Source organism: Belonocnema kinseyi, chromosome 1, assembly GCF_010883055.1.
Source record: "Belonocnema kinseyi isolate 2016_QV_RU_SX_M_011 chromosome 1, B_treatae_v1, whole genome shotgun sequence".
Taxonomy (NCBI): domain Eukaryota; kingdom Metazoa; phylum Arthropoda; class Insecta; order Hymenoptera; family Cynipidae; genus Belonocnema; species Belonocnema kinseyi.
The window spans coordinates 90,389,958-90,405,601 of NC_046657.1; the positions used below are offsets into that span (position 1 = coordinate 90,389,958).

Sequence of the window (15,644 nt, forward strand, 5' to 3'; positions counted from 1 at the left end):
GTTTCATTTGAAGCTCACGTGTTTTAAATTTATGTTTGTATCACATTTTTATACAATTATTGTTATTTTAAATTAAAACAATAATTTAAAAAAATTAAACATATGCCACTTTTTAGTCAAATCAAAATTTCACCTATTTCGGTTTTACAACATTAAGCGAAAAAATTTCAAAAAAGAAGTTTGATCATGTTTTTCCTGATATAAAAAAAACATTACAAAATAGATGATAACCTACGAGAAAGTTAAGTGACTCATCTTACCCCCTATGCTCATCTCGCCCCACCCTACCCTAAGGCCAGTCCGCGCTTAACTGTTGTGAAGGGGGGAAGGAGGAACAAACATGGAACCGATGGAAGAGTCAACATAACCTCTACGGAAAAAAGTGACAGCTCTTGCAGAGCTGTCAAGGATATTATCGTAATCTGATCAAAAAATAAATTTCTAGTGAATTATTAAAGGTTTTGAGTATGGCTGTGTGTATTGCAGTGATCGGTAAAGACGTAAGTTTATCAATTTTGCTTAATAGGTAAAAAACGCAATCGTATTTAAAAGTTAAGTATATTCGTTAGATTCATAAACAAAGGTTTATAAGGTTATATATTTATAAGGTTTATGTATTTAACAATAACAGTTCAGAAAAATCAAGAAACTGGTTGATTTGTGACCAAAAATGTTGAAAACCCACTAATTTTTATAATGTTAACAATTATAATTCAGGCTGCGTCTAGGCACCTTGAAAAATTATATCAGATGGAAAAGGCGATATAAATATTTGACTACTCATACCAAATTGTTGTGACCAGACGTCCTGATTTATCAGGCCATGTCTTGATTTTTGTATTGCTTTCCTGATTTTTTGTGTCCTAATTTTCCATGCCTGAAAACAAAAGCGCCCTCTCATTGTGCCTGTTCAATTTAAATTCAAAAACATGATGTGTTGAATTTAAATAATATTCAAAAACAAAGGAAAACATGGAATTACCTAAAAAACTGGAAGGTATGAAGAGTATTTAAAATAATTACCATATTAAACAGATTGTATTAAAATATTTAAATAAAAATGTTGATCTCGAAAAATATATGTTGATGATTTGTAAACTTGGGGAAGGAGCATACAATTTCATTATTTCTTTCAAAATTCAACAGTTTCGTTAAAAATAACAAATCAAATTCTTATAGTTTAAAATGCAACTGTTTTGTTGGCCATTCGTCTTTTTGGATTGAAAATTCAATTATTTGGTCCAATATTTACTTTTTTGTCAAAAATTCATATTTTTAATTCAAGAATTTATATTTTTTATTCGAAAATTCATATTCTTTATTTGAAAATTCAAATTTTTAAAAAAACAAATTCTTTTTGGCACGAAAATTCCTTTAAAAAAGTTCTACAAAAAAACCTTTGGTCTGATTTGCTTAAAAATGGTTATTTTGCATTATTCTTCAACATTAATATCTTTCCAATCTGTAAAATTTAAAATATTGATTACTATCTACGAATATCTAGACTATAGGATATATTTTTTAAATATCAGAAGCAAAAAAAATATGAGAAAAACCATTAGTATTTTGGAAAAAATGGAGATTTAATATTTTCAAAAAAATGGCGTCATTGTGTCAATTTTTAAGTTCTCAGAATTTTCTGGTGAATTTCAAAAGAGAATGAGAAGATATATCTGAATAAAAAATAAAATGTTAAATATATATATTGGTTTAGATACTACAACATTTAAAAACCAGATAGATTTTCCATAAACGGCGTCACCAGCTTTCATAATTCATATACTCCCAACTTTGCCAGAAAAATTTCATCAATTGGTGAAATATGTGTGGTCTAAAACCAGTTCAATGTCCGCATATTTCTTGCGGAAACGATTCTGTGTCTTGAATTATTGCACAGATTGCTCGAGTCCCGACTGGAATTAAATTCTGCTGGGAAAATGAAAAATTTTATCTAAAAAATTTAAACAAATAATTATTCATTTTTATCAGTTTTATATCTTTAATAATTTTAACTCAATATAATTAGTCATAAATGAAATTTATAATAAATAGTGAAAAATAACTGTAGAAATCGTAGAACTTTGCAAAAACTATGTGAAAGTATATATTGAGTCTTATCAAAAGCTAATTGGAAATAGAAAATAAAATTATTTCCGTTCAAGCGTAATTCTAGAAAGAAACCACCATTTCAACGTCGAAACCTACAAATAGTTCCATACTTGTCCGAGATATTAACCAAAACCTTCGAAATTAAACGAGTCTAATTTTAAAATTTCACGACGCGAAAACTGAATGTATTTTTATTTCAGAATTCACCGAAATATATAAGATGCATGAACGAAGCAGATGAATTAAAATTCCATTATAAGGTTCACACGTCGATCGACATAATTGAAGAAAAATTAAACATTGGAAATAAAATAGCTAATGATGTTCGTGAATTATTTCTAGGAATGCTCTACTCAACAGAAGATTACAAAATGTACGTACATGATTCATGACTTAAAAATCTTAATGGTACAAAATACTTCAAAAAATATGAAGACTAATTTACAATTTGCGTTTAAATTTGAAAACCATTATATCTACGTATGTTCTATTGCAAAAGTAATTCTGGAACTTTATGAATTTCAGATATGGATATGCAGCTAACACGAAAATAAAGTTCGTCATAGTATTACAATCTGCTAATGCAACCTTGAGAGAAAACGAAGTGAGAATGGTATGGCACAACTAAAATTTAAATAAATAATTGTACCTACTAATCAAGAGCAATAAGTAAAAGTTGAGACGGAAATTCTTGCAGATTTTCAGGAAGCTGCATGCTGCTTACTCCAACGCTGTTTGCAATCCATTTTACATTCCAGGGGATCAAATTCGATCAAAGTAAATATAAATATACTATAAATGGTACCAAAAATAGAATACTTCTTTTTAAATTGTAGATATTTTTAGTTAATTCTTTCCCGTCTTTCAGATCCTTTGATTCTTCAGTGATGTCAATAATGGGAATAGTATAATTGTTAGTAAAGATTATTGTATGTTGCAACCATTTTTATTAAATTAAATAAACAAAATTTTTCTGATTTTTCTTTTTATAAGAACTGTTTTGCTTCGATTGAGAGATTTAAGGGTACTATTTAAAAACTATGTAACGCAAAATAAATGAGAGCCAATGTGTTTGATTTTTTCAAATTTATTTGATAAAAAATGTATAAAGATCAGTGATCATTGTTGCGACTTATGTGCACAACTTAGTTCTTCTTTCCCCCTCCATATTCGGGATTATTTGGATTTTTTTGGTTTCCGTGATTATCCAGGTCCGCTTTTGTTCCCGCTCCCTGGTATCCGGCCTTGTGTCCAGGTCCGGTCGCCTTGTGGTCAGGGTTACATTGGTTTGTACGGTTTGCCTGGTTTCTGTCCATCTTTAAAAAGCAAAAGAAATCATTAATAATTTAAAAATTATTGTCGTTTTCACATCTTCCCCAGCTAAATTTACTTTGTCGAGTGCCAAGAGAAATCAATGGCAAGACATTTTTTTTAAATATCTCTAAAAAAATAATTTCGTATAAGTGTATCTGGAAATTAATTTTTAAGAACTATTTCAGGGTTTTTACTTGAATCCTGGAAATTCCAAGTTTTTACCAGGTATAATATAACTTCATGGTACGGAGCCATTTAAATATTTCGCATTTTTTACAACGATTAACTCAGAATATATATATACAGTTTCGAGAGTTTATTATGAATAATAGTTTTTTTCAATTTCTAGGGATTCGATTAATATGTGTAATTTCGAAAGCTTTTACAAATTACTTCACAAAATATTCTTAAATATACTGTAGCATAATCTTTTAATTAAATAGTACTAAAAACATCAATAATTTCTTGAAATTATCGCAAATTCCATTAATTGGAACAATAATTCAAACAAATTTTTACTCTATCTTAAAAGTCAGTTTATGTTTAGGTAAAATTAATTTGGGTACTAACTTAAATTTAATTTAAACCACTTTAAATTCCTAAATTTTGAAGTAAAAACACCAAACAAGACGATTTTTGAACAAAATAAATGAATTCTCAATCAAAAAGTTGAATTTTCAACTAAAAAATATCAATTTTCAACTAAAACATCAATTTTCAACAAAATAGTTGAATTTTGAAATAAAAAAAGAACAGATGTTTTCAACTAAAAATAGAATAGTTACATTTTCAGTTAAAATACTTGATTTTTTACTTTAAAAAAAATCAAGTAAATATATGAGTTTTTAACTAGAGCAGATGAATTTTAAACCAAAAAAAGTACATTTTTAACAAAAAAGTTAAACTTTGAACCAAGTATTTTTATTTTCAACCAAAAAGATGAATTTTCAAACAATAATATTAATTTCTACTAATAAGACGAATTTTCAATTAAAGAAGATAAATTTTCTACCAAGAATTGAATGGATGAATTTTCAACTAAAATGATGGAATATTCAGTTGGAAAACCAAAGTCTTATTTTCAACTAAAATGCTCAAACTTTAAATAGAATAATTGAACTTTCAACGAAATAATTTTCCACAAAGAGGCAAATTTTCATCTAAACAGGATAATGTTTTAACCAAAAATGATTTTAATTAAAACAATTTTTAAAAAAATCATCAAAAAAAGTTAAACATCTGGAATCAAATTACGCCTAAAAAACTGGAAGTTCTGAAAAATATTAAAAATAATTAACATACAATTTCATTATTTTGTTCAAAATTCAAATGTTTTGTTAAACATTCGTCTTTTTGGGTTGGAAAGTAAATTTTCGGTTTGATAATTCAACTGTTTTGTAGAAAATTTAGTTTAAAAAAATTAATTTTTAACAAAAAAAAAACATTTTTAACAAAATAGTTGAACTTTTAACTGTAAAACAAATTAATTGTAAACAAATTAGCTCCTTTTCAACCAGAGAGATGAATTTTCAATTGAAATGATGGTATCTTCAACAAAACAAATTAATTTTTAACAAAAAGTAATTAAATTTTCTTTTCAAATGGATCAATTCTGAAAGTAAAATGTGGTAGCTGATTTTTGAACTAAAAGATTTTAATTTTTAATTTAAAAAAATTGAATTTAGTCAAGAAAAGAGGACTTCTTAACATGCGTTGAATTTTCAATGAAGAAAGATTTTCCAGTGTGGATAGTAAAAAAAAAAATTGCAAACTGTTGAATTTTCGAGCAAAAAGCACGAAAAGAACGAATCTTCAATAAATTGTTATTATTAAAACAAATTTCGAATACGCTTATATGGTGGTAAATTATTTTTTGCGGAAATGTACAAAAAATAAAGTTTAGTCCTATACTGTACACAATTTTTATTGTAAATATCCACTGCGTTTTTGTAATTGTACCAAAACCTGTCAAATAGCTGCGTTCAAAATAGTTAACTCCAACTAGAAAAGTAAAAAACACCACTTTCAATTGAGTGGTTTTACAACATTTTGGGAATTCACGTCGCTGAAAACATGAAATAATTTTACTCAATGATTTCCTACTTTCAGAAAAGTACTTTCCCAAAATTTTGTAAAAGCACTACATATAATGTGGGGTTTTTACTTTTACAGCTGGAAGTTCACTATTTTGAACGTAGGTATTTTACAGGTTTTGGTACAATTACAAAAACGCAGTGGATATTTACAGAAAATTTCTTTTACAGTGCATGTATTTGTACCCTTTTGTCCCTTTAATACTCGACGAAGCACAAAATACCTAGTATGCAGTATTTTATTTATTTAATAAGAGAAAATCTTTATATCCTTAATTTGCTCAAATATTCTTCTAATTTAAATTGTTAATTATTTTTGGTACAAAATTAAGTATCATAAATTTACATTTAAAAGAATTTAACGATTATGCATTTGAAGCAAATATCGGAACATCAAAATTTACATAAATTTTACAGTTTAGCATGATTGAAAAATACTGGTCAGAAGCTTATAAAAATATTTGCACTAAGAAATATGAACTTTTCGTAATTGTATTAAGTAATATGCAAGTTCTTTTCCTAGATATTGAAAAAATAATTGAACTAAAAATTGCAAAATTTTTTCGTAATTTTGGAATATTAAATACTTGCACATATTTAATAGTGCTCCACGAAGTCCTTGCTATACTTTCGTTATTTAAAAAATATGAGATAGGAAACTGTCCAAGTAGCATTTTATTCCCCTTCCTCTCGTACAAAGCAAAAAAATTTCTTAATTTTTTCACATTTACAATGCTAAGTGTTTGGGGAACATATGATTCTAGAAGTTAATCCAAATTTTATAATAGAAAACCTACCGCAGAAAACTTTTTCTTCACACTGTAAAATTTCATATTTGATTCTTATCTAGATCTCATTCTAATTATTTTATTGTAGAAGATGCAAAAGTAACATTGCTTTTGTGAGAAGTTATCTCTAAAAGTCTATTATTTTTATTTAATAAAAAAAAATTTAATTCTGCTATTGTACAGATTTTTCAAAACAGGCAAAGTTTGTCAAAATTGACCGTCTTCAAAAAATGGCAAAGTGTGATTTTAAGAACTTCTCAAAACCTTTTCATTATTTGTTTGAATTATCTATATATTGTCTTTATTGTTTGATTTATAAATTATAGGTCAACAAAATTTGAAGATTTTCTACATAGGAAATCTTATTTTCAGTTCTCCAGATTAAGGCGAAGAAAATTGTGCTTTTTCGGAATATTTTGTTTAATCTTGTTGAATTATATTTGAATCCTTTTTAGTTCTTTCGAATCTTAATTTAACTATTGCATCACGACTGCTCTGAAAAGTTTCACTTAAAAGCGTAAGCTAAAGTTTATACCCTAGAAATTATTTTTCGGGGATACCTCCTAAATATTTTGACCGAATATGAAAAAATTTCAAGTCTCCATTTTAAAATAACTCAATATTTATTCTGTAAAATGATTTAATGAAACAAATCAATCCTTTCTTCGACCGTTGATATTTTATTGATTTCAAATTATTTATGTCTTACGGTCCAATCGTAAATCGAAAAAAATAAATATGAGTCAAAAAAACATGTTCTTCGAAACTCAAGATATTTATTTAATATAAAAAACTCCTTTTGAAACTTCCTGACGTTTCGGTACACATGCGTACCTTTTTCAAAGATTCTTAAACCTAAATAATTATATTAAAGATTAGTAATTTTAGTCTGAACAAATATGATGGATAATTACATAGATTTAAATACATTGTTACCTGAGTTGATGATGGTTTAAAATAGTCAAACAGATCAAATTTCAGACAAAAAAAAAACATAACATTTAAGTCAATTGTTTTAAAAAAAAATTAATTAAAATTTAGTCATTTTTAGAAGTCTCAAAAAAAATTTTTTCGATACTTTAATCGATTACAACTACATTTTTTAAAATTGTACGAGAAAACAAAATTGGCGTAGGTTAGGACGGACTAACAGAAATTGATAGTTTCAGAAATACATGAAGAATACGTAATGAACGATGATGTAATAGGCAAGTTTCCATTGAAAACCACTGATGTGGAAGCGCGTAATTGAGTTTAAATTTGAAATAAGAAATTTAAAAAATTTTAAAAAAAATGTGTGTATGTACACATCCATACATATGCATATGCACCCACATAGCATACATACATATACACATATATACATAAAGAGAAGATTAATATTAAAAACATTATTTTATAATACTCTGATAAATTTTATTAATATTTAGAATTTCAGTCTGTAAAGTAACTGAAATCTTACGATATTTGTTTATAAAAATAGACTCAGTAGTACGTCGTTGATAAGTATTTTTTTCTGTAGCTAATATTTTAATACGTTTAAAATCAAAATCAAAGTAATGATTGAAATTCCAAGAATGTTGCGTCAATTTCTGTTCGTCCGTCCTAACCTACGCCAATTTTGTTTTCTCGTACAATTAAAACTATTAAAACTATCATCAACTCAGGTAACAATGTATTTAAATCTACGTAATTATCCATCATATTTGTTCAGACTAAAATTACTAATCTTTAATATAATTATTTAGGTTTAAGAACCTTTGAAAAAGGTACGCATGTGTACCGAAACGTCAGGAAGTTTCAAAAGGAGTTTTTTCTATTAAATAAATATTGAGTTTCGAAGAACATGTTTTTTTGACTCATATTTATTTTTTTCGATTTACGATTGGACCGTAAGACATAAATAATTTGAAATCAATATTTATTCTTTTTGAATAAATTTGTATTTTTTTTCTCAAAAAGAACCAGTGATAAGTCACATTTTCTCTATTAAAAACTTTTCATTGTGCGTCACAAAAAAGTTTTCCTGTATATGATTAATATTTATTCCCTTTCCGGAAACTTTCAGATTCTGGAAAATGTATTAAAGACGTAAGTTTTATTTAAATTCCACGCTTTTCTTTCTTTTCGGAAAAATCTTTAAAAAAGAGAAGGTTGTTCTAATCTTATGTACTTCAGAAGTTTTTTTTTTTTTTTAGTAAATAAAACGTTAAATCTGTCGTTTTCGCAGAATATCTTGTCCTATACATCCTGAATTAAAACTATATGAAGGTAAATTGAAGTATATTAAATTATCTCCAAAATAAAAATAAGATTCTCTCAATCTCTCACATAGATGATCAAATTATAGTCCTTATAGTAGGCTGCTTTTCATGGGCTTTAATTATATATCGCATTTTTTATTAAAAACTTATTACATATATTACATTAGTAAATCAAAAGCAGCCTATGAGAGACCTATTAATCCTTTCAAAATTTGCATGTAGGATATGTACAAGTGTAGTGAACAAGATACTATAAGAAAACAAAAAGATTGAGAATTTTTTTCACTGAAAATAACTTCAAGAGGTCATTAATTCTTAATTATTTTCGCTAGGACATTTTTTATTACTAAAAGCGTAGAATTAGAATTAGAGGGCGGAACCTCAATAAATATTAATTATATTTCGAGCCTCGTTCTCGAGATTATACTTATTTTACCATGCAGTTATCCCTAAGTCTACTAGAGTGCACAAGCTCTCATATAATTTCGATTGAATTTCACGCCATAGAGGCGATCATTTGATCGAACAATCATATAGGAACTTTCTTGAATGCAACACTAAAGGTTTTCAGCAGAGAAATCTACTTCTTACATGTTCCTTTCAAAAAATGACAAATTGATGGAAAAAAAAAACTTATTGACCTATTTTAAAATGGATTTATAAAATTTTTTCATATTCAGTAAAAATATAATAAAAGGTTTTAAGAAGTTCTCAAAATTACACCTTGTATTTTTTAAGGCTGTCAATTTTTACAAACTTTGCCTATTTTGAAAAATCGGGTATAATGGAATGTTTTAAAATAAAAAAAATATACTTTTAGAGATCACTTCTCATAAAAGAAATGTTTAGGCATATTGCTATAGTACACCAGAAATAGATTATTTGTAGTTTTTTTTGCAATTTTAAAAAATAAATCCAATTATTAAAATTAGGCATTTTCATTTTTATTGAGAGCTAATTAGTTCTTAAGTTTCCTGGGAGTACTATTTCCATTCCAAATTATGAAAAGAAATAATATTTTTTATTTCTGTGGCAAAGAAGAATTTTTCGAAAAAAAATTCAATGATCAAAATATCTTATTATACAAAGTTAATAGAATTAAATAATTAAATTGACTAATTTCAAATGTTTTTTCATTTGAGTAATTTCAGTATTTCGTTTTACCAATAACGTATTTTGCAGAAAAATTCTTTTCCACGTTAGTGTAATGGTTGACCTCTTTTAGACTCTTCCCATTCACAAATTTGGGCTATAAATGTAGCGCGTCGGCCCAGCGCAAGGCAAATCTTTCTAATCTCGCATCCTAAATTGTAAACTAAATTGTATAATCGTTGAATAAAACAAGTCTAGTACTATTCGGTGACTACTACTTTTTAAAAACTTAGTATTGTCAAATTCGGCATAACAGTAGAAATTATAAAATAATATGAAATCTCTAATGTAAGCAGTGCATTTAACGACGCAGTAAAAATGCCGAATTTCGTAAAAGTAATATTTTGACAATTAGTTTCAAATTTGCGAAATGTGAAATTTGACTAAAGTTCGGAAAGGAACAAACTGCATATACAATATTATCTGATGTCGCGATTGGCGAAACAAATTTCCCAACAGTTTTTAATATTCTATTTATTCCAAAATTTATAAATGATAAAAATCAGATCTTTAAAGTTATCAAATTTGTTTTGGCAATACGTAATCTTAAATTTTAAATTCTTCCACTACTTTTTGCATAGTAAACCAAATATTTAAAAGTGAAACTAAATGATTACTGTAGCATTTAAAACCCTGATAAAAAATCAGGAATTAATTTTTTTTAATCTCAAAACAATTAGTTAAATTTTCATTTAATTATAGAAAATTAACTAAAGTCACCAAATTATGCATTTTGTATTATTTGGTCAACAAAAATCTTGAGAAATATTAGTATTACAAAGATTTGTGATTTTTTAAAATTCAAACTAATATAACTATCGGGGATTGCTTCGTTAACAAATAAACATTTCAAACAACAAACCTAAAAATTTTAAGTTTTGAGAAAAAATTTGAAGTGAATTGCCTACTATTTTCACGATTATAAAATATGATATAAAAAAGGCAACTAAGCAAGAAAACTTCACAACTTTAAGAATCTTTTTTAACGCATTCAAATAATAGTTTGTACTGAAATAAATTCGAGATGTAGTTACTCAGGGATGAGGTTTGAATAATTTTGTTAATTTGGATTACACAAAAAATCTAAATATGTATTACGAATTCAGAGAAATAGTCAAGCTAAGTTTATTATAAACTAACCTTTTTTTAATGATTTTTGTCGAAAATACTCGAAGTAGCTCTGTGATTCTCTCGTAGCACAATGTAGCTCAATGAATGGGTTGCAATTGGCGGCCTCCTTTTATACCTTCGCTCGCAGACTCTTCGCGAAGCCTGGGAATCCCCTTTTCCATTCCCGTACTTCCCTCGTTTTTCTCTCCAAATCGTACGATTTGCAACGCATATTTATGTTAATACTTATTTAATAGAAGTCCAAGAGTTAAATTTGAACGAGAATTTTTTTTTTCAAATAAATTGTATCAAATATTTAAATTTCTCTTTTCACACATTTCACAATGTTATAGGTAAACAATTTACACTCTTCCACTTATTTATTAAATCTTTTGCCTTGCAGAAATAGTAAAATTAAAAATAAGAAAAATGGACTTTCCTTAAGAATTTGCCAGGACCCGATAGTAAACAATCAGTTGCGTCAGTTTAGAAAAGATCGATTTTATTTTAAAAGTTTCAGTTTCAAAATATGAAAAAATATAAATTCATAATTTTTATTATACTTAAGCATTTTCATGCAAAATATTTATATCCTTAAATGTTCAGCATTTTATAATAATTATCCAGTTGCGTAAATACATTTGTGCCACCCCCCTCCCCATTCCACTTTCTCATCAAGCATTTACCATAGGCCTCTAATAAGAATTTTTTTATTAACGCCCGCACAAAATTAAAATTAAACAATTTAAAAAGTTTCAAGAGATTTTAAGGTACTATAATGAATTTTCTTGGATATAAGGTTTTCTTGAGGCGCCAACGTTTTATGACTTTTCCTATGACTGGATACTTAGTTTCTATGCGAAATTGCTTAAAACTGTGAAAATGTGGCTAGGGTCAAATTTTAACCCTCCAGCCTTCTAGGTATGCGATTTTTCCGGCCCTTCTAGTGTTACAGGATTTCACCTGCTCACAAGAAATTAAAAAATATTATCTTAAATTTTGAAGAATTTCAAAACATTTCAAGAAATTGTGTAGGATTTTTACGTTTCCAAAAACGTCAAGAGATTTTAAGGGATTCCAAAGGATTTTTATGATATTACAAAAATGTCAAGGAATTTCAAAGAATTTTGTAGGATTTCAAGGGATTTCAAGGTATTTCTAGGAAGTTATCAAGACTCAAAGATTTCCATAAATCTAGAAGGATATACAAAATGTCAAGGGTTTTAAACGTTTTTTCCAGAGAACTTGAATGAATGAGTTTAATTAAATTTATATTTAAGGAATTTCACATCTTTGATACTATATGAAATAAAATATGGATTTCGATCATTTTAAAGGATATCAACAAATTCAAAAATTTGAAAATGATCTTAAAGAGTTTGTTATTTTAAAAGATTGCATAGAATTTCAAGAGATATCACAAATTTAAAAAGATACCAACGAAGTTGGTATAGTATTCAAAGATTGTGAGGAATTTCAAAGAATTTTATCAGATTAAAGGAGAAAAGATTAAGATTTATAGGACCCCAATTATTTCAAAGAAAAGGCTTTCATTAATTAAATTTGAAGACATTTTTAAGATATTAAAAGAACTCATCGATTTTTGCTGTTTTTCTACTTTTTTATAATGATTCTTTCAATATTTTGTAATATTTATTCCAATGTTTATCCTATTATTTTTGTCTATGTAATGATTTCCTATAATCCACGGAATGTTTTGCAATCTCGCAATGTTGCAATCCAGTGTACACTAGGGTGGCTCAAAAACGTTTTTTCAGAGGGCAACGATCCCCCCAATTTTATTCCAAATCCGAAAAAAAGAAATTCCCTAATTTTTTTTTCGATTTTAACAGTTGCCGCTTTTGACTTGAATTTTCCCATGTAAAATGCATGGGGTAAAATCACTTTTTTGAATTTTTGGAATAATGTTTTAGGGTTTGAAAAAATTTGGCGGGAAAGTATGAGGGCCTGTTGAGAATGATCGTACAAAGATTCTTATGTATCAAACATATGGGTTATACACCCCTAACACACCCCCACGTGTAACTGAAAACTACCCTTAAAACAAAAAATGTCAATTATTCATGAAATCAACATTTTGAGCACTGTATTCTGTTTTTTTACTTAAAATTATTATTATTATTAGTCTAGTAGAATATTTATAATCATTATTTAATTAATTTTTAATTATTTAAACAAATGGAATTTGTTTAAATCTTTTATTTTTGAAAATTTCTTTTTTCTCCCGTTAAAATTATTACTATTAGTCTAGTGGAATATTTATTAACATTAGTTCATTCATTTTCAATTATTTAAACAAACTGAATTTGTTTAAATAATTTCGTTTCGATTTTTAAAATCTAAAAATTATTACTGTGGGACTAGTGGAATATTTATCAGTAATAATTAATTACTGATTTTATCAGTAATATTTAAGTAATAATTTTAAAAAATACAATAAAATTAATCGAACATTTGGTTTTAAGGGTTGTTTTCAGGTAGTCGTGGAGGTGTGTTAGGTGTGTCAAACCCATATGTCTTATAGATGAAATTCTTCGTTGGATAATTCTCTACAGGTCCTTATACATTCCCGTCATATTTTTTGAAACCCTAAAAAATTATTCTAAAAACTCAAAAAGTGATTTTTCCCCCTGCATTTACATGGGAAACTTCAAGTCAAAACTCTCAAGGCGTCAACGCAAAAACAATCCTGAAGAGGATATGCGGTTAAACATAAAAATACATTAACGACTTAAGCAACAAATATATTCTTTACATTTTATTGCATTTATTTAGACCAGAAGGGGAATTCGACGTCCTAAATATAATTTCTATCCCTAAGCATACAATAATAGATTAATCGAATATTTGAAATATTTTTGGAAATATTTAACTATTTTTTTAGTTGTTCAATAAGCCGTTCAATAACATTACAAAATAAATTTGACAGTATGTTATTTATAACATACCATGATACTTTAAAAATGGTGTTGAAAACTATTTTGTCCCCCCCCCCCAATTAAACGAGCTGCTTAATTCCGCGATAAAGGTGGCAACCCTAACTTTCTTTTTTTTTTTAATTATTCAGTAAAGTCATTTGAAATGTTTTGTTATAAGAGTTCGTAGAAATTATATTCAAAACACTACGCCTGAAAAAGCTTAATTGCAGTCTGCTACATGAGAATGAAAGTGTAAACTAATCTGGAACGTGCTGAGACTGGTGATGTTCTTTCAAGGTTAAAGGAAGTATGGACTCACTAAAGGCAAGAGTAAAAAAATATTTACGAAGCCTGTGAATCCCCATTCCCCCTTCGTACATGGTACTGTTCCCCTTCCAACGGGCGAGGTATAATATCCAAGTTTGCCACACTAAAAATACTAAAAATTCGATATTTTTTTGATTAAAGAGATTCAGAATTTTTATGTTTATGGTACAATATGCAAAATTAACAAATTAAAAATCCATTTGGAAACCTTCTGAAATATTTTGAAATCCTTTCATACCTTAGAAATGTTTTTAAGTACATTAGAATCTTTGCAAGCTTTTAAAATCTGTTAAAATCAAATGAAACTTGTTCAGTCACCCAAAATCTTTAAAATAATTGAAGGTCCTATAAATCTAATCTTGTTTCCTTAAATTGTTAAAAATACGTAAAAATACTTTGAAATGATCTTAATTTATTCCGTAAAGTATAAATAATTTGAAATCCTTTGAATATATGATAAATTAAACTTATTTATTCAAGTTTGTTAGAAAAAACATCAAAAATATGCTCGCTGCGCGGGCACATTCTCATTGCGCGCGTGGCGCTTTGCGCCAACTTTAAGCGCGCCTAAGGCGCGCAGGTACGCTCTCGCGCTCGTTTTCATACCTTTAATGCATACACTTTAACTAAATTTGTTCAAATATCGTAAATACTATAAATTAAATCGAAAACTGTGATTTAAACTTCTGAGGAATTACAGCCATAAATTGCAACTGACATTTTTTCGATTTGTTCCTAAAGAAGGTTCTCAAAACACCTACGGCTTTGACGATTACATTCTCATTACAAAACTCACGCTCGATAACTTGTGTCCAATTGAAAAACTTCATCAAGATAATTTGTAAATCTTGTTAAAATCTACTAAAAACAACGCTTTAAACTTATGGATCTCGTAAAAATCCAAAATTGCATATTTTCTAAAATGATCCAAGTTTTGGAACTTTTGTCTAATTAAGAAATTTCATGATAATAGTTTCGAAAAACATATTTTATATCTAGTAGAAATTTGTATTGATATTTCTTAACCTATTAAAAAAAAAATTTTCCTTTTTTAAAAAATTTTCAAAATGTTGAAAAGCATATCACTTTTTGAAGTTTTATCGAATTTAAAAATGTCAATAGGATAATTTGTAAGTATTTTTTACGCGTACTAGAAAATTTGACAAAAATTTCTAAAACTCATAAAAAATTATAATTCAAATTTTGAATGAGCTCAAACTTCTTGAATTTTTTTTTTATCGAAAAATTTAACTGACATAGTTTCTAAATATATTTAATATCTAATGATGAATTTAAATGAAATTTACAAATCTTTTAGAAAATTATTCTTTTATATTTTTTTGAACATTTGAAAAATTTGAAAATGTTCAAAGGCTGACTTAATTGCACAAATCCTTCATGGTGTATTTACACGTCTGCTTACTGGTCGCCATAGCCAGCAGAAAAGTCATAAGAGTAAAAGCGACAGAAAGCGGAAAATTAAAAGAAAAGTGCCCTCTATCTCTTTCACTCTTATGATTTTTCTGCTTGCTGACGGCCAGTTGAGAG

The 15,644-nt window shown here is 27.3% G+C and overlaps 1 protein-coding gene across 3 annotated transcripts in view; it reads left to right on the plus strand.

Annotated features, from left to right (window-relative positions):
* Positions 1-3,185, plus strand: part of LOC117173759 (trafficking protein particle complex subunit 2-like protein) — a 6,837-nt gene extending 3,652 nt beyond the window's left edge. For 2 of the 3 annotated variants that reach the window (XM_033362411.1, XM_033362407.1), the window contains exons 2-5: positions 2,310-2,482; positions 2,635-2,722; positions 2,807-2,886; positions 2,978-3,185. In XM_033362411.1, coding sequence (XP_033218302.1) covers positions 2,310-2,482; positions 2,635-2,722; positions 2,807-2,886; positions 2,978-3,020 — 384 coding nt within the window. In that variant the 3' untranslated portion in view covers positions 3,021-3,185. Of the gene's footprint in view, positions 1-225; positions 501-2,309; positions 2,483-2,634; positions 2,723-2,806; positions 2,887-2,977 lie in introns of those variants that run through there. The other variant, XM_033362402.1, reaches the window with a different exon arrangement.
* The last annotated feature ends 12,459 nt before the right edge of the window (positions 3,186-15,644 follow it).